This window comes from Lucilia cuprina, chromosome 4, assembly GCF_022045245.1.
Source record: "Lucilia cuprina isolate Lc7/37 chromosome 4, ASM2204524v1, whole genome shotgun sequence".
Lineage (NCBI taxonomy): Eukaryota > Metazoa > Arthropoda > Insecta > Diptera > Calliphoridae > Lucilia > Lucilia cuprina.
The window spans coordinates 8,490,171-8,514,406 of NC_060952.1; the positions used below are offsets into that span (position 1 = coordinate 8,490,171).

The 24,236-nt window shown below is 30.3% G+C and overlaps 4 protein-coding genes across 6 annotated transcripts; 3 read left to right on the plus strand and 1 right to left on the minus strand.

Annotated features, from left to right (window-relative positions):
- Positions 1–203: 203 nt before the first annotated feature.
- Positions 204–8,482, plus strand: LOC111676456 (SLIT-ROBO Rho GTPase-activating protein 1-like). Its single transcript, XM_023437368.2, has 2 exons — positions 204–969; positions 4,961–8,482. Exon 2 carries the CDS (start codon positions 5,135–5,137, stop codon positions 8,264–8,266), a length of 3,132 nt encoding a protein of 1,043 aa, XP_023293136.1. The 5' UTR covers positions 204–969; positions 4,961–5,134; the 3' UTR covers positions 8,267–8,482.
- Positions 8,483–15,421: 6,939 nt separating this feature from the next.
- Positions 15,422–16,172, plus strand: LOC111676473 (coiled-coil domain-containing protein 12). Its single transcript, XM_023437410.2, has 2 exons — positions 15,422–15,672; positions 15,736–16,172. The coding sequence occupies exons 1-2, from the start codon at positions 15,533–15,535 to the stop codon at positions 16,085–16,087; spliced, it is 492 nt and encodes a 163-aa protein (XP_023293178.2). The 5' UTR covers positions 15,422–15,532; the 3' UTR covers positions 16,088–16,172.
- Positions 16,085–18,062, minus strand: LOC111676472 (spindle assembly abnormal protein 6 homolog). The gene is made up of 5 exons (XM_023437409.2): positions 17,689–18,062; positions 17,264–17,632; positions 16,911–17,209; positions 16,312–16,853; positions 16,085–16,254 (listed from the first exon to the last, which is right to left on the minus strand). The coding sequence occupies exons 1-5, from the start codon at positions 17,869–17,871 to the stop codon at positions 16,169–16,171; spliced, it is 1,479 nt and encodes a 492-aa protein (XP_023293177.2). The 5' UTR covers positions 17,872–18,062; the 3' UTR covers positions 16,085–16,168.
- Positions 18,063–18,746: 684 nt separating this feature from the next.
- On the plus strand, positions 18,747–22,834 carry LOC111676470 (heterogeneous nuclear ribonucleoprotein A3). Of its 3 annotated transcripts, none has more exons than XM_023437408.2 (5): positions 18,747–18,906; positions 19,034–19,367; positions 19,502–20,306; positions 20,494–20,814; positions 22,580–22,834. In XM_023437408.2, the coding sequence occupies exons 1-5, from the start codon at positions 18,901–18,903 to the stop codon at positions 22,590–22,592; spliced, it is 1,479 nt and encodes a 492-aa protein (XP_023293176.2). In that variant the 5' UTR covers positions 18,747–18,900; the 3' UTR covers positions 22,593–22,834. The 3 variants fall into 3 exon arrangements, with proteins under 3 accessions (XP_023293176.2, XP_023293175.2, XP_046805713.1); XM_023437407.2 differs by lacking the exon at positions 22,580–22,834 and adding an exon at positions 21,594–21,674 and having other exon boundaries at positions 18,748–18,906; XM_046949757.1 differs by lacking the exon at positions 22,580–22,834 and adding an exon at positions 21,594–21,674 and having other exon boundaries at positions 18,748–18,906; positions 19,610–20,306.
- The last annotated feature ends 1,402 nt before the right edge of the window (positions 22,835–24,236 follow it).

Sequence of the window (24,236 nt, forward strand, 5' to 3'; positions counted from 1 at the left end):
TAAAATGTATATTTGTTACACCTTGTTATATAAAAATACCAACGAAAATCAACACAAAAACAATGTGTCAAAAACAATTCTCATTTTCAAATACAACACTTGCCACAATACAGAGTTGCTGATATCGCGCAACATTAAACTAAAATTAGAAAATTATATTAATAAACTAATTAGTTTTTTTCTAAATTAAACATTACATTCAAACAATAAATATGTAAAATTTAAATGGTAAACATAATCATTCATTAAATATATATTTGTAAAATAAAATTATGGTTATAAAATATTTGAAATTTTTTTGGAGATAGAACGACAACTCTGCATTTGTTTACGAAAACAAAGAAATGAGCAAAAAGCTAAAAATGAACCTTCAACAGTCCTCTCCAAATAGACAAAATAAAAAAAGATATATATGTAGATATGTAGAAATGTGTGTGTGTATATACAAAAGAAATGGTAATAAACGAAGAAGGAAATTGAAAAATAAAACTAAATAAAAGAACTACATACATATAAACATGTTGTACGTACATTGGGGTGTCGCCGAAACAAGATAGAGAATCGAGGAACTAAAAGAACAAAAAGAAAAAAAAAACTAAAAAAGAAATACGATTTCAGATCACAAATTTTCACACTCCTTGTCTGCTTTAAATTAAATGCACTCTTACAATTTAAGGGGCTTTTTATTATTTTAAAATTAAATAAAAACAACAAAAAAAATATAAAGTTTTAAATAATTATAAGGAGGAAAAAAATAAAACAAAAAGTTATTGCTAATAATAAAAAATAATAAAATTGTATGTACGTTAAAATGATTGTGTTTGTGTTGTAAATGTGACGACGAGTGTTTGTTTGAAAATTTTTAAAAATAAAAGAATAAATTATGGAATTATATTTAATTAACAACACGAAGAAATAAATTCTAAATTACGTTGATAACTTAAGTGAGATTAACTATTATAAAATAAGGTAAATAAATTAAACTAAATGAAATTATATTCAATCTAGTAAAAATCGTAACAAGTGCGACGAAATATTTTAAAAAATTTAAAATATTTCGAACAAAATTTATTTAGCAAAAAAGTGCACACTTCATTTTACATTATGATTTTGAAAAATCCAAAAAAATATGTACATTTTTCTCAAGTGGATGAATGGTTATAGATGGCTGATTGTTTGTGTAGTTTTGTTGAGTGGAATAATGAAAGAAACGCCATTAATTTAATAGTGTTTTTAGAGTTTTATTTTATAAATGATGTAAATTCTTAAATAAAAAGATGTTTGAGTAGGTAAGTTACATGAAGCCATGAGGTGTGGAATAAACAAATTATTAACATATTTTATAGAATGTTAAATTTTTGGTTTTTTGCAAAATCATATGGAAAATATAAAAAAGACTCCCGGAATCACTTTTCGTTGGTATACTAACAGAAAAAAAACAAAAACAAAAAACAGCAAAAAATGTAAGGAAAAATAAATGTATGCATAGTGCTCTGCCAGGGATGCGAAATCGTTTTGGCAAAATGTACCATATTAATACAAATTTGTACTTTTATGAAGATTAGATGCAATTAGTTTTAATTGATTTGTTGAAATTTTTACATCGAATTTGCGAATTATCCAGCCTTTTTAATGAACGTTATTTTGGACGGTTCTAAAAGAATATATAGCAACAAGTTCTTATCGTTCCTACGACTCCTGGATCTTCGCTCCGGAACGATCCGATTCTCAAACAGTCAAAGATTCTCAAATCAGCAACAACTGTATCAAACGGAAGTTTTTTCCCCAGCCAACCTGTTACAACAACGACAAGTTCTTATTAAGTTTGTATTGATAAAACATGTTGATCAGAAATTCGCCAGTTCAGCAAGTACTGAATTTCTAGAAACTCTATCTTTAAATAAAATTTTCACTACCATATCTGTCCCTACCTTTTCTAAACTATATTTCCGTATTTGAATAATAAAGGAAAACCTATTTTAATTTTAAACATTGTAGTTAAATTGTTTTCTATACTCTTGTGCGTTGACTAGTCAAGGGACTATGGTAAGAGCCGAAGGTACCTTTAAGACTTATCAAATATTTGAGGAAAAAGACGAAATTACTATTTTTGGTAAGCTTATTTTTGATTTTGCATAGTTTTTTTATTGCTAATAAAGTCGAAACAAATAATAAATATATTTTGAACTGATATCGTCAATGATATAATCACTTCTATTGCCAATAGAAGTGAAGAGTTTGTTCCCTTCAAATTTTCATTTCCCTCGATTCATTCACAATAGTTTATTTTGTATGGAACAGCTGTTCAATGTTTACAAAATTCCATCAACAAATTTCACAACACAGTCGCAATTCAGGTCTGAGTTGGGGAACAACTCTCGCGTCATCGCGATTATTTCTTAAACGCGTTCAGGCTTGTGTTTGTTGCCTGGCTTTCGACAGTTTTGCGTCTCGCTTGCACTGGTGTAATGTATTACTTCATGTAACTGTTCAAAGTTACATGTTGTCTACATTAACCTCGTGCTTTCGTTTTACCTCAAGTGAGGTTATGTTTTATTGGTGGAGACCATAGAATACTCAAACGTTTTTAACTGGTGGAGACCATAAAATACTCACGATATAACCTGGTGGAGACCATTTAAACTCAAATATATACTGGTGGAGACCATTAATACTTCTGATGAAATCAAGTCCGGATGCTCCAACTTCCTATATGAAGGTATAGGTCGGTTGGTGGGGTTTTCTCTGGACAAACGTGTGATAACCTGGCAATATGAGTGCTTGATGCACCGCCATCCTAATCAAAACCCAAAAAAAAAAAAAAAAAATTTCACAACAGGGGAATTTGTTTCACCAAATAAAAGATTAGTGAACGAAAAAAGTGAAAATGGAACATATTTCACGTGAAATGAAGATTGGCGATTGGGGTGATTATATTAGTGGAAATAAATATTTTTTTAAAAACAGTAAATTTCTTAGGGGTCACGTCATTTTTGCCAAATATTTGATAGATGTGAATGTAGCTTTAGGTATTCAATTAGCAAAATAAATCAAAAACTTGTTATCTAGTTTCTAAAATGGTCTTTCGTCTGCTGTCTAGTCTAGTCTATAAACTAGTATATCTATATACTGGTCTGATAGATTTTTTGATAGATGTGAATGTAGCTTTAGGTATTCAATTAGCAAAATAAATCAAAAACTTGTTATCTAGTTTCTAAAATGGTCTTTCGTCTGCTGTCTAGTCTAGTCTATAAACTAGTATATCTATATACTGGTCTGTTGGCTAGTCTAAAGTCAAATTGTCTAGTCTAAAGATAGGTCTCTTGTCTAGTGATTTCTCTATAGTCTAGTCTATTGACTAGACTTTGTATTATTTCATTTCCTAGCCTATATAGAGTCTACTTTATTACCTAAATAGACTTGTTTACTGTCTAGTCTATTGAACTCATTTTGATGGATTAAGAATGCAGGTTTGAATTGGTTTTATTTTATATAGATATACAAATCAAAAATGTACAAAAATTAATTCCGTTTTGTACAATTGCTAATCAAATTTATACCATAAGGTACCATTCATTCACAGTCAACTATTTATTCCATCCCTCAGCTCTAACCTGATACAACCATCATGAGTGGTGGTGTGTGTTTTGCGCGAATATGTGTTGTATAGTGAAGTGATTGAGTAGTAAAGTGAGTGCGTCGTTTTTTCTTCGTGCTGTTGTTTTGTTTTGTTGTAACCGTAGTTTGTGGTTAGTATTATTGTTGTTATTGTATTGTTGTTGTTATTGTATTGTTGGTGTATATAGTAGGTATATTATGTTGGTTTGTCTGTGGTCAGTCAGACAAGTCTATCAGTGAGACGACGGTGCAGTGCTGGTCGTTGGTCAGTCAATTTTGCTAATTTGTAATATATTTTAATAAAAAAAAACGTTCTTGCCTTTTGTTTTGAGTTTTTTGTTAGTTTTTTTGATAACGACAGTTATTTATTCTTATTTATACATTGTACTTAAATTTGCAGAATTTATGAAAAAACAACATTTTATAATTATGTTCAATTGATAGAACCTTTGGTATATTAACCCATCCCTCATCAAGGTCATACATGTTTATTTATAAATGATCACTTTGCAACAACCATGTTTGTAACCTTTTCTAATGTATCTACTTTATAATGCAATTCTATGACAAGAAATGGAAATATAAAACATAATTACAACCCATTTTAAAATTATTGCAGCTTAATAAAATTAATTTACAATACACAACACCTGTTCAACACTTGAGAGTAGAAAAGTTTTGTTTTTACGTTTTTATTACGTAGGATACATTATAATATGGAACTTAAGAGAGTCTAGATGGTGCTACTTTTTAAAATATTTCTAATTTTAAATTCAAAAGTCTAGTTCAATAATATTGAATCTGAGTAAAAATAAAATTATTTAAAAAAATCTAAGAATTTTGCACACACAATTTTTAAATAGTTTCTTAATTACTTTTTAAGAGTCTTTTAAGAAATAGTTCAATGGCTAACTGAACTAGAACTAAATAAGAATTGTATTAGAACTAAAACCATCAATAAGCTTATATTCAAATTAAACATAAAAATTGTTATTTCAGGATTTTGCATAAAACAATAAATACATTTCCCTTTCCCTAGTCCATAGTTCATTACAAGATTGTACATTTATTTTGCAAATATATGCAACACACTTCAAATTATGTATATATTAAAATAAAATTATCTTTCAAATTCCTTTAAAGAGCACAATAAGTTTTATAAAACATTTAGTAAAACATAAATTTACTGCTACACAACTTTACTGATTCCACTCAACAATTTATAAACCACAAGTATAATTTTAAATTATTACATGAACTATGTATCTCCCACACTATATTTAATATTTTAGTCATACTAATTTATCTCCATCTGTACTTTTTTTACATTTTTATTTTAAAGAGTTAAACTGCAACGATATCAACAGAAGAAGCAATTGCTATAATAGAAAACAAGGAAAAGAACAAGTAGTAGAAGAAGGAAAACACTACAAATATTATTAAGCAGACCTTAATCAACAAAGAAAGCTCAGTTAAAAACACACACACACTCATAGAACAAAAGTCCAAGAACAAAATGGATGAAAACGAACAAGAGTTAAAAAGTCCCATGAAACGAGTTGGATCCACCCGTAAGGTGTTTCTATTCAATAATATACGACAACAATTAAACGAACATTTAAGGTGCTTAGATGCCCGTGTCGAATCACAAGTCTCCCTCATACAGGAGCTGCAAGATCTCTTTCGTCGAAGGGGTGAATTAGAACTAGAATATAGTAAGAATTTGGATAAACTAGTGCGTAGCCTACAGGCCAGACACAAGGAACAAAAACAGAAACGTGAACAGTGGCATATATTCTCGGCATTTGCCTGTTGGTCGCATCTACTTGAACAGACGCAGTCATTAAGCAAAGATCATGCCACCCTATCAGAATTATATTCCGTAAATATTGTTTCATCACTACAGACAACCATTGAAGATGTGCAGAGGATATATAAGAAATGTCGATCCATTGGCTATGACATACATGAAGAGATATTACGAGTACTGGAAGAGTTATATGCCACCATGAAAACTTATCAGAAATATGAAGCAGAATGGAAAGCAGCCGAAGTAAAACTTATGACTGCTGAATCCCAACAACAAAAATTAGAACACTCTATACAGAAAGAAAAACTACGTAGTAGTAAGAAATACCGTATGATCGAAAAAGAGGTGCTGAAGCGTCGCACCAAATACTCGGATGCACGCATGAAGGCACTTAAGGCTAAAAATGAGTATCAACTGTGTTTGGAATCGTCCAATACAACCATACATAAGTATTTTATTGATGATTTAAGTGATTTAATTGACTGCATGGATTTGGGCTTCAGTTCTATGATCTCCAGATGCCTGGTAATGCATGTTACGGCTGATCAAGGCAGAGCTAGGGCCATACTAAGTCAAGCAGACAATCTAGCTCATGTCATTCACCTCATTGATAGTCAACAGGATAAACAAAAGTTTATGGAACAGTATCATGCCGCTTTTATGATACCCAAACGTTTTGAATTTCAAGGTCAGTTTAGTAATGATCTGCTCGAACAAAGCGTCCAAAAGGAGCTTTATGTGGACATGGAACATCGTTTGCAGTTAATAGGGCAGCGGTTAAATTCATTGCGCACCGAATCGGAGGAGATCTGGAAGACACTAGAGATGGCTGAAGTTAAGTTGTTAGAACATTTCAACAGCAAGGACTGTGATGTAAGCCCCGCTTTTACGGAGCATAATAAAAGCCTTTTGCAAAAGGGCGGTGCCACAATGGCGTTTAATCCCAAACTCAAGGCTGAAAAAGAAGAAGTCGAAGACTTTTATATTAATAAGATACGAGAATATATACGAGGCACATCGCGCATAGCGCGCCTCGACGCAAAAGCCAAGTATTTAAGAGAAATGCTGTTGACGGACAATAATAAGGCGTTCACCACCGAAATACTAGAACATCCCATAAACAGCAAACGCAAACGAATAGGTCGAAAGAATCAGTCAGGAAGACCGAAATTATTCGGTGGTTCCTTGGAGGAATACCTCGAATGTACTGGTGAAGACATACCATTGATCATTCGCAGTTGTATACGTGTCATAAACCTATATGGGTTGCATCATCAAGGCATCTTTCGAGTGTCCGGATCGCAAGTAGAAATAGCCAACTTCAAAGAGTCCTTCGAAAGAGGAGAAGACCCTTTGGCCGATACCACCGACGCATCTGACATAAATTCCGTTGCCGGAGTTTTAAAATTATATTTAAGGGAATTGAGAGTTCCCCTGTTTCCCAAATTCTACTTTGAGAGTTTCATTTCGATAGCTGAGATGCAAACCAAAGGCGATATGGTCAAAGGCATACGACAATTTCTACAAAATCTTCCCAATTCAGTGGTCATAGTCATACGCTATATCTTTGCTTTTCTCAATCATCTGTCCGAGTATGCCGATGAGAACATGATGGACGCCTATAATCTAGCCATATGCTTTGGTCCCACACTTATGCCAGCTCCCGAGGATAAAGATCAAGTTCAGTATCAGAACCAAGTAAATGAACTCATAAAGAATATGATTATCTACCACGAAGAACTGTTCTCCAAGGAACTGGGTGGTCTGGAATACGAAAAGTATATATCGCCTCACACACTCGATATGGATGTTGGTGATTCGCCGTCAGAGGTCCTTACAGAAGATCCCGAATCGGATGCTTATCCATCAGAAGATGAGTCCGAGGTGCTGGAAGCCATGGCACAGTTTGATTTCAATGCTCGTTCCAGTCGTGAGCTGTCGCTGACCAAGGGTGATTGTATAATTTTAAGAAAACAAGTATCAAACGATTGGTGGCAGGGTTCGGTTAATGGTAGAGAGGGTTTAGTACCCGACAAATACATATCGCTTAAGCTCAAAGATGAAGTACGTCTACCCGCACAAAATTCCCAATCTATGGAACATTTGTACTTAGAGAATTCTTGCTCTTCATCAACTTCAATGTTAGTAGACAATAAAGATATCGCAAAGTATGTTGTTAATGATGTTTATTTTAACAATACCAATAATTCCGCCACTTCACATGCCAATGTCGTTGCCAATGCCAATGCCGCATCCTGTTCTTCCATCTCCCACACAAATAATATGACATCAAATGCATCAACATCTAAATCAACAGGTGGTGGTAGTAGTTGTAGTAGTAGTCTTGCCGGCAGTGTTGGTGGCGGTGGCAATGGCAGCGTCTCTGGCGGTTATGGTGGTGGTGGTAATAATGGTATAGGTTCTGCAACAACAACAGCAACACATCATGCTATTGGTGGTGGTGGTGTTAGTATTGTTGGTGTTTGTGGTAATAATACTTCTACAGGTGGTGATTCTTCCTCTACTTCTTGCGTAGACGGTGCTTACTCTATTCTAACAAATGATGGCCCTTTACATCGTACGTCCTCTACAACTCCCCCTCCTCCCCCACTTCTGCACCATTCTGCTGCAACAGCAGCATCAGCTACTGCACAACATATCTCATCGACTTCATCAGCATCAATAAATGCTCTAGCAGCAGCTACTAATCACTCATTAATTAAATTTATCAAGAACAAAAACAAACAATACCACGATGAGCCGCATTCCTTTGAGAATGCTATTGAATTTCAAAATGCCTACGATGAACAGATAGAAAAATTTGAGACGACCGTATAGAAGTGGAGGAATCTAAATGCACAAAGATCACAAAACGCACACATAAAAAACTATAAACGTAAAAAAAGTATCGAAAAGTAAGCAATTGAACTATAAACACACTCTTAATAACATAATAATATTAACGGAAGTAAATTAAAGAATTCATTAACAAGTGCTATACTTACTATTTACATATACAATACTTAATAACTACTCTAAACATAAATACTCGTACTACAATGCATACAAATATACAAAAAATACATACATACATACATACATACATACATACATACATACATACATACATACATACATACATACATACTACAGATAACATTTGTTAACTCATTAATAGGGAAAGTGTTAGAAATTCGAATTTTTCGAAAAATTTGTAGTCTGAGCAAAATGTAATGTAAATTTTAAAGTAAACAATTCATTAAGTAATTGGAAATTCTAAATAAGCCTAGCATCTATGAAATTTCCTTATTAATAAGACAAGTATGGTTATTTAAAATATTTGTTTAACAAACAATTTGCGTCGAATGAATGAATGAAATTTTCATTTATAAGTATAATCTTCATACTGCTCCATAATAATCCCTAGAAAAAGAGGTTACTTGCTAGATTATGACAATTTAATAGTGTTAGTTCATTTCGTAAATATGTCTTAGTTGAAAAATGTTAGTTTGTATAATCTGATTTGTTTAGAATTTCAAGAAACTGTAGATTTGAGTTTCAATTCAAAATAAAATAGATGACAGTTTTTTTTACATGTTTTAACTTTTCTTAATAAGTGGATTATATTTAGATTTATAAAAGTCTAAAACGAATAACTAGTGCCAGTGAAATTGTGTCATAAAAAACTTTTAATGAATCTAAATTTGTTAGATATTCTTTAAAAATGGTATTAAACAAAAACTAAAGTGATATTAGAATCTCCAATTGAACAACAACTTTAACAGAACAAATAGTTAATAATTTTGTAATAAATATTTAAATAATTCGTTGAAATCTCAATAGATAAAAATATAGTTGACAAATATTTTTACTTGCCGATAATTTCAAAATTTTAAAAAATATAATTTTTAAAAATATAACATTTTAAAGAAGTTTTTATATTTTTAAAAACATTTCCCAGGAAAAATTTTAGAACTAGTAGTGTCGCCATTACTTCTAGAACTCGTTCTTTAGAATATTATTATGGTTCTTAAATACTTCTAAATAGTTTTCAAGGAACTAGTTCTTTAAAACTACCCAGCAAAAAAAGTGAGAAAAAAGAAGTAGAATTCTCACCACAAATAACATACTTGAAGTACTTCAAATTTTGGTGAAAAACCTATGAATTTTACATTAGTGTGTCATTGGAGGGATGTTGTTCATTTTTGACAACTATGAACGACATCTAATATTATTCATAGATGCAATAAAATTTGATATTTGGATGTCAAAAATAAACCGAATTAGTTCAATGACATGCTTATGTTAATTTCATTGGATTTTCACCAAAGTTTGATGTACTTCGAATATGTTATTTGTAGTGACTTTCTATATCTCATTCCTCACCTTTAACTGGGTTTTTATATAGTCGCATTTTTAGATGTGATTAAGATGTCGTTTGCAAAGTATGACATCAATTATTTTTTGCTGGGTAGTTATACATTTCTACTGAACTAGTTCAATGGAAAACATACTAGTTCCGAAACAACTTCATGGAATCAATTGAAATAAATGTCAAACACTTATTTTTAACAAAATAGAAAACGCGTTCTAATGTATATTTTTGCATTTCACTGAACTACAAGATATTAAAAAGCTCCCTAATTAAATGGTACCGAGAGAATAGTAAGTTTGCTGCTTGTAAAGTATATCCTTACAAAAAATATTTTAAAATATTAGATGTGCCGAAGAATCATATTAAATTTTACTTAAGATATGTATATGCATGTAAGTTATAGAAATAACATTGGTACAGGAATAAAAATGCTTCAACAGTTTCTTAAAATTGCTCCTAAACTTAATAATTTCAAACAAAAACGCTAAAAAAGAAATATTTGTTTATACGTTCTCAAAAGCTTTCCTGGAACTAGTTTCGAGGTTGACAAATACAAAAATCATTGATTAAAGAACTAGTGCCAGAAGCGTTTCAAAGAAAGAGTTTCGACTCCATAACGCTTTTTTCCTCAGAACCAGTTCCGAAGGTGACAATTTCAAACAAAAATCATTGGTCTCAATGCCAAACTACACATTTGTTCTAGAACTAGTTGTAGAACTAATACTATTTTTTCTGGGATGTATTTAAAAGATGTTTTTTTTTTTTTTTAAATAAGAAAATTTAAAATTTAAAAAATATCTTTTTTTTTAATTTAAAAAAAAAATTTAAAATTAAAACAAAATTATTATTATTTATAAGTTTTCGCAATGAAAGCAAGAAACACAAAGACAAACGCTTACATTATTTTCATTTAATATCAAACGTTATACTCAAAGGTTTCTCAAATCACTTTTTTCATTAAAATTTTTTAAATATTAAATAAAATTCATAAAACTAAAAACAAAATTATATTAAAAAAGTTATCGAAAATGTTAAACTAAATTCATACATCAACATATCACAAATTTTACCATTTATTGAAAATTTTTCAATTAAATAATTAAAAAAAACATTATATTTTCTCTACTATTTCCCTTAATAGAAAACATTTGTCATTTTATTAAAAAAACAAAATATTGACAAATTTTAACATTTCCACCCACACTTGGTCGCAACAATAATATTTAAAAAGAAATTAATATTTTATGCTCAAATAGTTAAAGAAAACTAAAAACTACTAAAATTATTAACACAATTTTAACAACTCAGACTTAAACTTATTAATTATAGGAATCAAAAGATTAAAAAAAAACAAAAGAAAAGAAAAAGTAAAATGAAAATATTTTTTGAATAAAACTCAAAATCAAAAATAACTATTAAAAATTATTTTTCTACTACTATATAAAATAATAATAACAACTAACAAAACAAAAGTATTTAATTAAACAAAAAAAAAACAAACTATTACATCATTAGCATTTAAAGCAAAAACAATTTTTAAAGAAAATATTTTAATTAATAATTATACCAGCATATTACTAAACAAATTACAATGTATTTCAAAAGAAAAAAAATCAATGCCATAATTTCATTGTTTTTGTTTTTTTGTTCTACAAGTTTTCAATTTAAACACAAATATTATTTTTTTATAGTTTTTGTGTTATTTTTTTTTTTTTAGTTAGGTATAATTTTCATTACATCGTCTACAGTCTCATTAATATTAATAATTATCATCGTTATTAGCATTTATCATGTTCATACTTAAACATTTATATATATTTGTATATTTAAATTTGTATGTAATTAATTTTTTTATTAAATTCAAATGAAAATTGCATTTTTAAGTAAAGAAAAAAAAAAAAAAAGAAAAATCTCAAAACTCAAGTCTCTTATAATATGCATTTTGTGACTAATTTTTATAGAATTAAACATTTAGGTTTTATAATTTTTATAGTTGTATGTATTATTAATAATTTTCATCGTATTGTAATATTTTATTTTATTTTTTTATATATTTTTCTGTTTTAGCTTAGAATTTTTGAGCCCTAGGTCTCGTTTACTATACAAGATATAAAATAATATAAAATATATTTGATATTTTTATAAAAATTACTCATATTTAACTCAAAGAGTGAGAATAATTTATTTCTCTAATAAATTTGCTTGATTTTATAGTTTCGCTGAGTAGTGTTATTTTTTTTTTTAAATAGATTTTTATTTATTTTTTTGTTTCTCTACACCATTTTCAAAAAGCCAAGCATAACTAACCACATAATTAATAATCAAATTAAATAACTTAACCACAACTAAATTTTTTTTTTCAAAATTGCTATTATATCCATTGTAAATGGTGTAAAATTTAAATTTTCGTAGGATTTTTAATTTAAGATGACAATTTAAATTTTATTGCAATAATAAAATTAAAATTTTCTAAATTAAAATAAAACAAATACGGACAATATATAATCTCATTATCGTGATCTTATCATCAAAATAACAAAAAAAAAAAACATCATCCTCATCATCACTATTATTATGTCATCGAAAGTAGAAGTATTTTACAGTAGAATTATAAAGCAAACAACAAACAAACAAAATATATACATAAATTGTATAAAAACCATATGGATTGTGTTTGTTTAATTGCTGTCAATCAGTTTAGTTTTCAACAAGTTGAATATTTCTTTTTTTTTTCATTTGTCTTTTTCCTCGAATACAATTCAATCTTCATTCAAAAACAAACAAAAAAAAAGAGAAAACATTTATTAGAATTTTAAATAATTTATGGTAGTTATTACGTATTAATAATAATATTACAAATAAAAATAAAAACAACAACAACTACGATTACTCATTGCAAGTGTAAGAAAAAAAAAGGATAAAATAAAAGAAAAAAAATGAAGCATATAACTTCTTATCATTAAATTTAAACATATACATTCATATAAACTATATATTTTTAAATAAAAATACATATTAAAAAATACTTTCAAAAAGTTAAAAAATATTAAATTTCATTGTGTTTTATTTCGTGATGTATTAGGAACCATTAGTAATTTTTAAAAGAAATATAAAATTTTCCTTAAAATTTAAAAGTATTTCGGATTTTTTCAAATTTGTAAAAGATTAAAATGTTTTTTCATTTCTGAATAATTAAAATTTTGGGAAAAAATTAAGCAAGAATGAATTGTCGGACACTACTAAGGTGTACATCAATGTATACATCCACACGGTCCATTTAATCCTTTAATAAAGAACAAAGTGAAAACAAAAGAACAAAGAAGAGAAGAAAGATGGGAAGAGTTAGATTTTCCCTCCAAAAAGAGAAAAGAAAAAGGAAATGGTCATGGAAGGTAAATCCTTAATTGTCTGTTATTTGAAAATCCAAAAAATTCCCCTGATAAAGCCCACAATGCCGCCTAGGCTACATCTCTTAATTCATCGTGGAATTCTTTACCTAGCCATCTCAGACTCAGTAATCTGGGACAGTATGGGACATATGCCTGCCCTACTGTCTCTAGTTATTCTTCGTCCTCACATAACCTGCAAAAATCCTGTGTGTTACCGTCCCCAATATACCTAAAGGCTCCAATTGAGAAGTGTCCATTTATTATTACCCCTGTCCAATCCTAATAACATTCAGGTTGCTTTTGGATTTAACTTCGGCCATAGTGTCCTGGAAACCCTACAATCTAGTCTACTGTACCAGGATTGGTTGAAATATTTGTAAATTAGCCTATAGTAATGACAAATAGGGGTTTTTGCCGGACCGACCCTACTATTGAGCTCCAAATCGTCACTTCCGAAGCCCCTTAAAAATATCCACGGATTTCCATATAGCCAGGATTTCCGCTTGAAAAAAGCTATATTCAGACACTCTTATGTTGTTATCCTTAAGTCAAAAACAAAAATGAATGTATAGTCTAGCATAGCCGACCATATGATAACCTACACCAATCAGTATGAGAATTATTCGAAAAAAAAAATATTTTTACTTATTTTTGACAAAAAAAAAAAAAGATTTTTTACAAGAGGGCTCAAAAGGGAGTAGGAGAAAATATGGGCTTATCCTTATAAATGTTGGTGCAGGAACTCACGTCTACTTCAAGTTATATATGTAGAAATTAAAAGAGTTATTAGTGTTTAAGGGTGAATTTTGATCTTCAAGTCATTTTCTGAAGAGAGTTTGTATGGCGGCTAGGTTCAAATGAGTCCTGATCATTAAAAAATCTGTAATGTCATTAAATTTTCTATAAAACTAAGTTTTGCCGAGTTTTGTTGACATAATAGAACATTTAACTTAATTATGAGCCCAAAGGCCCTATTCGGGGGATACGGTTATGTCCTTCCGTTGTGGCAACAGAAAAAAAAGTTAATCAACAATCGTAATTCAAATCTGGTTGGAGAAAGACGGTCGTTGCCATTATCGTTTAAGGGGAATCATTCCGTTATTTGTGCTCTGCCTTTGAGATTTTCTTCGTTTCAAATCACATTTGGCTTCGTATAACTGTATCGAGATTCGGTATTCGAAGCGCACGTTGAACATATGCAATCGTGTTTAATTAACCTTAAGCTATGTATGTATACACGTTGGTTAGATCTTACAACGTTGGCAGTAAAATGTGCAGAAACACAGTGTCAACTTAAAAATATTGTCTTGCAATATTGTTAATAATGCTTTTGTTACAAAGAAAATTGTAAGTTCAGACGATTGTTACACATTTTCTAAACATTTTATTGACAACGTTGTAAGATCTGACAACTGCGGTGTACCACGGTTTTTGGTTTTATAAAACTCATATTTTGAAAACTTGTGCTAGTAGTACTAGCGTTATATTTTACACAGGCCAAATAAATCTTAGTTATATTACAACTAAATAACATAAACAAGTTGAACCCCAGACTTAACGATAGTTTTCGGTCTGCGTGGATATTAAATGTCAATACTCCTAAACGAATTAAGGTTGTTCTAAACGAAAAGCTTTTAGTAACAATACAACTATTTCAAAAAACTCGACTTAAGGATCAATCAGTTGAATGTTCTCGCTGTAGTAAAGTATCCAACAGGTCTAAATGGTAGAGCAGTTAAGCCTCTACCTCGCTTTTTACAATAAATAATGTATTAGGTAAAGTTCCATTTATATTTGAATGGAATATTAATGTGGACATTTCAAATACCTAAATCTACATCTCCATAAGATTTATATACAAATTAAAACACTTTGTACCTGTACACTTTGTACTTACCAAAAGGCTTCATATTTGTCGAGGCTGCATTTTAAGAAAACCAACAAAAGACACTAAAACAATTTATATTCAATCACTTAATACATATAAACACATATTTTTGTCAATATTCAACAAATAAACACAGAAATTAACATATTTTCTTAATTTAACACAATTTTATAATTTTCTATGAAAAATTTCTATTCGTTTCACAAAATAACTGTAAAAATGCCATTTTTTATTTCACCACAAATTTGTTTCATTCCATATCATCTCTATGAGAGAGATGCCACATTTTAATTCCAATCTACTGTCAATATATATATGGCATCCTTAGCCAAAAAAAATGTAAACATAACCAAACACAATAACAAACGTTTAAAGAGAGGAAAATATCTTTTTTTTTGTTTATCATTAATTTTAAACAATTTTATTTAATTTTAAGTTAAGTTTCCAAAACTATGGATCCATCTGAAAGTAATTTAGGTAAACTAACAGAAGAATCAATAAAACGTAAAGAGCGTTTACGTCAATTGAGAGAAAAGGCCAACAAAAATGAGGCAAATAAAAGTGACTCTCAAAAAGATGAAAAATTACCCAAGTAAGATTTAATTGAAAATTGCTTAAAATATTTCCAACTAAATTAATAACATTTTATTTCTAGACCCATATTTCGTAGTTATAAGCCACAAAATGAAACAACTGAAGGCGAGATTTTACCCCAAGAGCCTTCCGGCGATATCGAAACAGCCGTTGAAGATCAGTTGGAGTTGCTAAAACAACCAATTATAATAGATGAGATTGATATAACAAATTTAGCGCCCCGTAAGCCAGATTGGGATCTAAAAAGAGATGTCTCAAAGAAATTGGAGCGTTTGGAAAGAAGAACACAAAAAGCCATAGCAGAATTAATCCGCGAAAGACTGAAAAAGAATCAGCAGGGCAATGATATATTTCAGGCAGTCAATGTGGCTACAGCTCACGCAGGAGAAACAATAAACAACGAGGATGAATGAAGTGAAAATAAATATATTTATTTAAAATTATATCATATGCTAAATAAACAAATTAATGCTAAATTATAGATTTTCTTAAATTCAACGTCTTGTTGATCTGCTTATATCTTTAGGTTTTATATTTTCCTTGTTCAAAGGCTGCAGTTTCATTTTTAGTGAATTTATTTCTAAAAAAATAAAATAAAATGAAAATTTCCGAGTTAAAACTAAAAAAAATCGCTTACGTTCTGTATATTTTGTTTCCAAAGAATTGGCAAATTTCCTCATAGAGTCCAGCTCTCGGGGTATTTCTCTTCTCAAGGACTCTACGGTAGCCCGGAGAAATACCAGCTCCTCTTCACGCTCTTTCAAAGCCACATCTTTTTGTTTTATGGCCTGTTCTTGTTGCAGAGCCACTTCTGTACGCCAACCTATAGTTTTCTTCATTTTATTTAGTTCTTGATTTTGTTTCATTATTATTTGATTTGCTTTCGAAATTTCTTCGGTAGCCATTTCCAAAGCCTGCCGTTTAGTCTGACTAATTTTCTTTTCTGCCTCTAATTCTGCCACCAATTCAGCTTTATTTTTATCATACTTTTTAAGTTTTTCTTTCAATTCAGTAATCTCTTTGCGTGTATCTTGCAAATGCATTTCATGTTTACGTTCAAGGTTTTTAAGGGCTGATATTTCCAAGTGCAGCTTTTCATTTTGTTCTTTAAGATTTGATATTCTTGCTTTCGAAGCAGATAGCTCTTCATTAAGAGTTTCATTCCGCTTAAGTTCTTGCCTGGTTTAGAAGAAAGTTTATCAATTTAGTAATTGGAATACAACAAATTGAACTTACACTTTTTCACTTTGTATTGCACTTTTCTCCGAAACTAATTTATCTATTTGCAGCTGCAGGGCATTAATGGTCTTGCGATTTCTTTCGCTATCCTGTTGTCGTTGTTCCGCCGTTTTGCGTAAACTTTCTTGCAACTGTATCAGTTCTTCAGCATGTTTTTGGTTTAGATTTCTGGTGCTTTCCACTAGATTTTCCCTTAGTTTTAAACACTCGGCATCTAATTGATCTACACGCCTTATATGATTGTGTATTTCATGTTGCAATTGTTGTGAGGTTTGTTCGTGGTTAAGGCATTTTTTCTAAAATATATAATTTATTTACCACTAAGTTTTAATGGATATTCCTGTATGTACCTGTAGCACATCCAATATATTATTCATATAAAACAATACAACATTGAGGGGAGCCATACGACAGGGCAAGCATAAATGTATTAAATTCTTAAATGGACGCATTTCCACAAATTGCAATTGATAATTACAATTCATTTGGCCAGCACTCAAAACATTATCACTTAAACCCCTACCATCCTGCTGAAGTTGAACTAAGCATATTTCCAATTTACCAGCCTGACAGTCTTGCAATATATGCACCAGATTTTCTATAAAGCCGGCAAAGGTGACATGTAATGATTGATCCTGTTTCAATTCCTGAAACGAAGTGCTATCCACCGTGGTTATATACATTTTACGTTGATCACATTTTTCCGTCAATCTTAGTTGCTGCAGGAAGACTTAATTACTTTTAATTTCTAATTATTAATCTTATTTAAGCTTACAATTAATCCTTTAAAGTCTAGTTTTTCAGCGTAAACAAAACAGGCTTTCTGGGCTTTTAAACCATTCGAACGAAAATTTACCATTAATTCGGCCGTTGGTAATATGCATTCTACATTTTTGCTGTAATTTATATTCGCAAAGTGATCGTCTTCCAGGCTGGGCACAGGAAATGAATTAAACATTTTTTTATTTTAAAACGAAATTTAAAATAATTTTCATACAATAAATATTGCTTCTTCTTTTTATAATTGCTTTGTTTACATGAAAAACTTGTAGTGTAAAAACGCTCGGAGCAGGGTTGATTTTTTTACTACCTTTTTAAAAATTTAAAATTTGCTGTTGCCTCTTAGAACTTAGAAATCTGTAATTAAGCACTTGAGAATCTATAAATATGGACTTTTTGGTACTTTTTCGTTCTTCAAAAGGAACTTTTTGAATTTTCTATAATAAGAAACATGAAAGCGTGTAGAGCCCCTGGTTCTTCAAAAGGTACATTTTAAGTTTTCGTATAATAATGATAACCGTAAAAAGCATGTAGAGCCCGGATTAAGTGAGGTCCTATTAAAGTGGACTTTTTGATACTTTTTCGTTCTTCTTCGACATGAAATTAAACCTGTAGGGCATGGAGTAAGTTAGAACATATAAAACGAGACTTTTTGGTACTTTTTCGTTCTTCAACTGGTACTATTTTAATTTTCTATTATAATGAACCTAAAAACATAAAACTAAGCAATCAGGGACTTGAGTGAATGAAAATTTAAACTGGAGTATATCTGGTAATTTTTCGCTAGTAAATAAACAAATAAAATATCTTTGTTTTTACGTTTTATAAGGATTTGTTTTTAATTTTTAAGAATTTTTTATTCGGCCCTGCATAATTTTTCACACAACTTCTGAGCTTGATCTGTTTCGTTGTTATAAACAATGTATTTGCTTCCAAAATCCTACTTTCTGGTCTCTCAGATTCCGTTTTTATTTAAAATCGTTGAAAATTTAAAAACTAAACGTAGTTGAAAACTTAGCCGGCTTACAGTCGATTAGTTTCAGTCGCCGCCGCCGTTAATATTTGTCGACGCAGGGCTCTGTCCATAACAAAAAAAAGCCGCGTCGAAAAGAAAAAGTAGATTTTATAACAAAATTTTGGAAAAATAGCTTTATTTTATTAAAACTAAAATAGGAATTTAACAAAAAACTATACAAAACTAAGAAAAATGGCGGTAAGTATATTAGAGAATATTATTTTTCCACACAGATGGTAGTGTAAGGAAAAATAACAAATTTTCTTAGCACATTTTTTTTCTAACCAATTTATGGAAAATTAATGGCTTTGTTTTTCACTTTTAGCAACCTACCAAAGTATTTGTTGGTAGTCTGCCACCAGGCACAAAACCAGAAGAACTAAGACGTTTATTTGAGAATTATGGTATCGTAGTGGAATGTGATGTCATGAATCGTTGTGGATTTGTGCATATGAAAAACGCCGCAATGGCAGAGAGTGCCATTGTGGCTTTGAATGCCAGTGAGTTTAAGGGCCAGTCCATAGTAGTGGAACATGGAAGAGCTAAAGAGAGAAAGCAAGGTGGTGGAGTAGGTGGTGGCCGAGGAGGCAATCAAGGTGGTGGCATGGGTCCTAGAGGAGGTAGAGGTGGTGGTGGCGGCGGCGGCCGTGGTATTATGGGTAAGTCTTATGGTAAAACAATTCTTTTTATAAGTAAGGCTTGAGGGAAGCCAACAAAAAGGTATGCCTTAATAATATAATAAATTCTATTTGTTTTTTGTGTTTTCCTGTTAAATAATAATGTAAAAATTAAGTTGGCTTCCCTGGCAAGCAAAATTTTAATCAAGCGGCCACTTTGCAATTGGCCGGTGTCATTATGGAACTACTGGGTGATCAACAAAACCAACTCGATGATATTTCAGGTGGCAATAACAATAGTAACAATATGCAAAGAGGCGGTGGTGAGCCTGGTTTTCGCCGAGGCGGTGGAGGTGCAGGAGGCCATCAAGGAGGTGGTCGTGGTGGTGGCAATTTCCAGGGTGGCCACCGTGGAGGTAATCAAAATGTGAATGGCGTAGGACCAATGCGTAATCAAGGCTATAAAGGGGATAGACCGGCACCTTACCCTCAAGGCATGAATATGGGCGGTCCACCTAACAACCAACAACAAGGTGGAGGTCATCAAGGTGGCAGATTCAACAATCATTCAAATAGAGGTGGTGGTGCCGGCGGTCCCCCTGGCAACTTTAACCACAATCCTCGTGGCGGTAATTTTGCTCCAAAACCTAATGTCAATAATTACGGAGGTGATGGAAATAATTCCTGGAATAATGATCAACGTAGAGGTATGCCACAACAAGGTGGTCATGATTTTGCTGAAGACAATTTCTCAGGTGGTTTCAGTGGCAATATGGGTAATTCTGGCGGTGGAAGTGGTAATTTTGGTGGTCAACAAGACAGACGTGGTTTTACTTTGCCCTCAAATCAATTCCAACAGTATGGAGGTAATGGTGGTGGTGGTGGTAATCAATTTGGCGGTTATGGTGGCAATGATGGTGGTGACTCATTTAATGATGATGCCATCTTCCAGAGACGCAATAATAATAATCCCTCAAACGGGTAAGTAATTTATATATTTAAACAGTTGTAGTAACTTTTATTATAACAATTTTTTAAGTTCATTAATTTTTAAATTTTATTTTGTTATTAATATAATGAAACAATGTCAACAAAACTTTAATTATTGATTTACATACGTGTTTAATATTGTTGCATTTATTTTATTTTATTTCCGCTTCGACAACAGTCCTATTATCATTGATTTCAAAAGTACTGGACATGGACAAAGTAGCGGCGGCGGTGGTGGCAATTTCAATCGTGGTGGCAATCAGGGATGCCGTGGAGGAGGTAATTTCCAAAACAAACGTGGTGGTCCCGGTGGCTTCCAACAAGGAGGTGGTTTTAAGCGTGGTGGACCAGGCGGCAATAACATGAATATGAACTCGGGCGATAATTACCAGCAAAACTTCCCTCCACTAGGAGGTGGTCCAGGTCAAGGTGGTTTTGGCCAAAATCGCAATCAAGGCGGTCAGGGTGGTCGTGGTGGAGGTGGTGGCGGTATGAATCGGTAAGTTATGTTTTCTTGTTTACTTTATTATATATATTTATAGGTTTTGGGAAAATTATTAAAATTTGTTAAGACAAATTAAAATCTAAAAGCGTTTTATGAAATTATATTTCAAATTTTTGTTTAAGAAGTTCAAAGCCTTTAAATTTACACTTTGTTTAAACAATGCGGTTTTATAATTGAAAATATGCTGGCAATGGATATAATAAGGGGTTTTATTGGCGATACTAAAGCGTTAAAGCTACTTTAGCATAAATGGCAAATATAACCAAAGAAATGTGCAAACTATATTATGGTTTATTTGACTAAATGTATAGGATTATAAAAGCAATAGAAAACTTCTATGAAATATTTAATCATTCCGAAAATAAATTCAGAATAGTGATTCTATAACGATTTCTTTAGAATAATATAGCGATTTTTATTATTGTTTTCGAATTAACAAATTAATCATTTTTCATATTCATTAATTTGCGAATAAAATTTTAAAAACATTTATAAGTTTTTAAAAAATCTTTCTTTCCAAATTTACATTCAAAATTTTCCACAAAAATATTGAAAGTTTATTAAAATTTCGAAAATTTTAAAACTTTCTTCATTTGCAAAATAAAAATAATAAAATGAAAACAGACGATTCTGTTTAATATTTAGAAGGGACGGATAGTTGAGAAATAACTTAGTTTTAAACATAGCTTAAGAATTCCATTTAATATATATTCTAAATAAGATAAACAAATAAGCAAACAACTAATTCAAACAATTTATATTCTTTTAAACAGCAATGCGCCTCGACAAAATATGCCAAATCGTCGCTATTAAAATGCAAACAAGATTACTAAAACACACATTTTATTTAAAAAGAAAAAAACTAAAAATTAAATTCTTAAAAAAAGCAACAACAGAAAAAAAACTATATCAATAAATAGTATTTTTAAGTGTAGACTACTAAAAGAAATGTTTAAGAAAGATTACGTTACGTAACGTAAGATCGTACTAAACGCAATGAATTAGTTTTTATGCGTCGTAACATAAAACGTTATATTTTAAGTTTTTTTTTTATTATTACAAATTTATTGTTTCGACAAGCAACAACAACTACATATTTTATTTGACATAAACAAAAAAAATAATAATAATGCGTTTTAGTTTTTTTAACAAAATACATAATTGTAAACAAAAAAAAACAATATCATCTAATTTATAGTTTATAATCATAATTTCCATAAAACTTTATAAACTTATAAAAAAAAGTATAACAATCGTTTTTTAAGAAATTCCCAACTAAACCAACAAAAAAAATATACATTAAAAAAATCATTTAAAAATACCTCACATTATGCGTTTTATTGAAATCGATTAAAAAAAATAGGAATTTATCCAACCAGCAGTTTAAATTTAAACTTAAAAAAGTAACTATTAAAAACTTCGCTTACATCAGCAGATTTTTGGACAAATTCTTTCCAAAATGTTAAACAGTAAAGAGATTATATTTAAATTTCTTATAAATTTGCGGATAGTTTCTCGTAAGTACATACAAATTTAAACAAAATAATTTAAGAAACTAATTAACTATTTACGACAACACGTATGAACATAATTAAGAAAAAAGTGAAATAAACTTTAAAAGTAACAGGAGATTAATAATAACTACTGATATTGCAACCTTAACAAACGATAAATTGAAACCAAAGTTTAATTTAAATATTTTTTTTTTATAATTAATTTATTTTAACTTAATTCTTTTTCTAATACTTTCTTTTTACAGGCAACGTTTCTAGGGATACAAATCATCGCAACTAAATTAGAAAAATTTTTATACCTATAATAAGTATATGTTAAGTGCATAACAATTTTAGTTTAATTACATTACTTACTCACCCATCATTTGTATTATGTATTAAAGTTAATGAAAAAGACTGTCTTCCGCACTATTTTGAAAGCTTTTTTATTTTTGTTTACTACTACTATTTATAAGTTTTATCCAAATTTGACTTTTTTGAAATAAATCCATTACGCAAAAAAAAACCTTAATAATTTTCTTTCTAAATAACAGTTTATAAATTTTTATTTGGTATCAAATTAAAATTTCGCTTTGATTTTTAAAGATATTTTGGATTTACTTCAAAATTTCTTAAATTGTATATATTTCCTACTGGGTTTTTTTATAAATGTACTCTCTTATATTTACGTTCTCTTTAAAAGAGAGTAATTGTTATAACAATAATAATGCCGTTACATTGTATTTTGTATATCCCGATAAGAGGAAATATAATTTCCAAAATCGCTTTGTAAATTAAATTCTTTAACAAAAAAGCATCAAAAAAGAAATGGAGATGTTTTATAAGATTTAGACTAGGGTTTTATCCGTTAAAAGAAGCGAAAAATGCTTAAGGGAGTGATGATTTTAACATAGGGTTGTCATTTTTTATTTGATCCCAAATTCACTACTTCTGAAGTCGTTCACAAGATGTACATTTTTGTTCTTTTCTTTCACATAGTTCTTTAATTGGTGATAAGTATAGTTAACCCTCCGTCATGCGCATGTATCTGGCCAGATATTTTACGAATTTAAATGTGATTTTAATATATTTCTAATTTGGTTAGGGGTTTCAGTCTCCATGTACCCTCTACAAATATTGTTAGATATCGTAATATTGTTACTAAAATGGCATATTTTTGTACTGAAATACATAGTGTATCTCGCCAGATACATGCGCTACGTACGTGACTATCGGAACATGTGCATGACGGAGGGTTAAAACAAAAAGTCGACAAGACAACGAACTTTTATATAGAATTTTTATACTATTCCAAAGACTAATTCAGAAATATTTTAAACGCCTAGTTAAAAGTACATAAAAACTTTACATTAGTCATTAGACAAGTAAATATATAATTAGGGTTCTATAAATCGACTTTCGATTAACGAACAACAAAATTTTTGTCGAAAAAGTCGACTATTTTCATAAATACAAAAAGTCGAAAAGTCGACTTTTAATTAAATGAAAAAAATCGTAAAATATCTATGGATTTGAGTATAGAGTAGTCTATAAACTAGACAAAAAACTAGTCTATAGATTATTGTCAAGAATAGAGAAACGATCTGAAAAAGTATTCTCTTTAGTAAATGTTGTCTGGTTATAATATTTTACCGAAATCGGTAGTTCTTTAAACTTTGTGTTAAAAATATAATTCTTTTAAAATTATACCAAATAGGTCATTGGTATACTATTGTACTCGAATTGTACTAAAAAAAAGTACAATTGTAACAATTTTTCTAACCCTGCTACATACAGTAGGTCCTTTTGTAATTTAAAATGATATGATGTAAATTACATAACGTAAACTTGAGGTCGTAGGTTCGATTCTCATCTGAGGCACTGGTAAAGGAGCGCCCCGTTGCCCGTTGTTGATGTTAACTA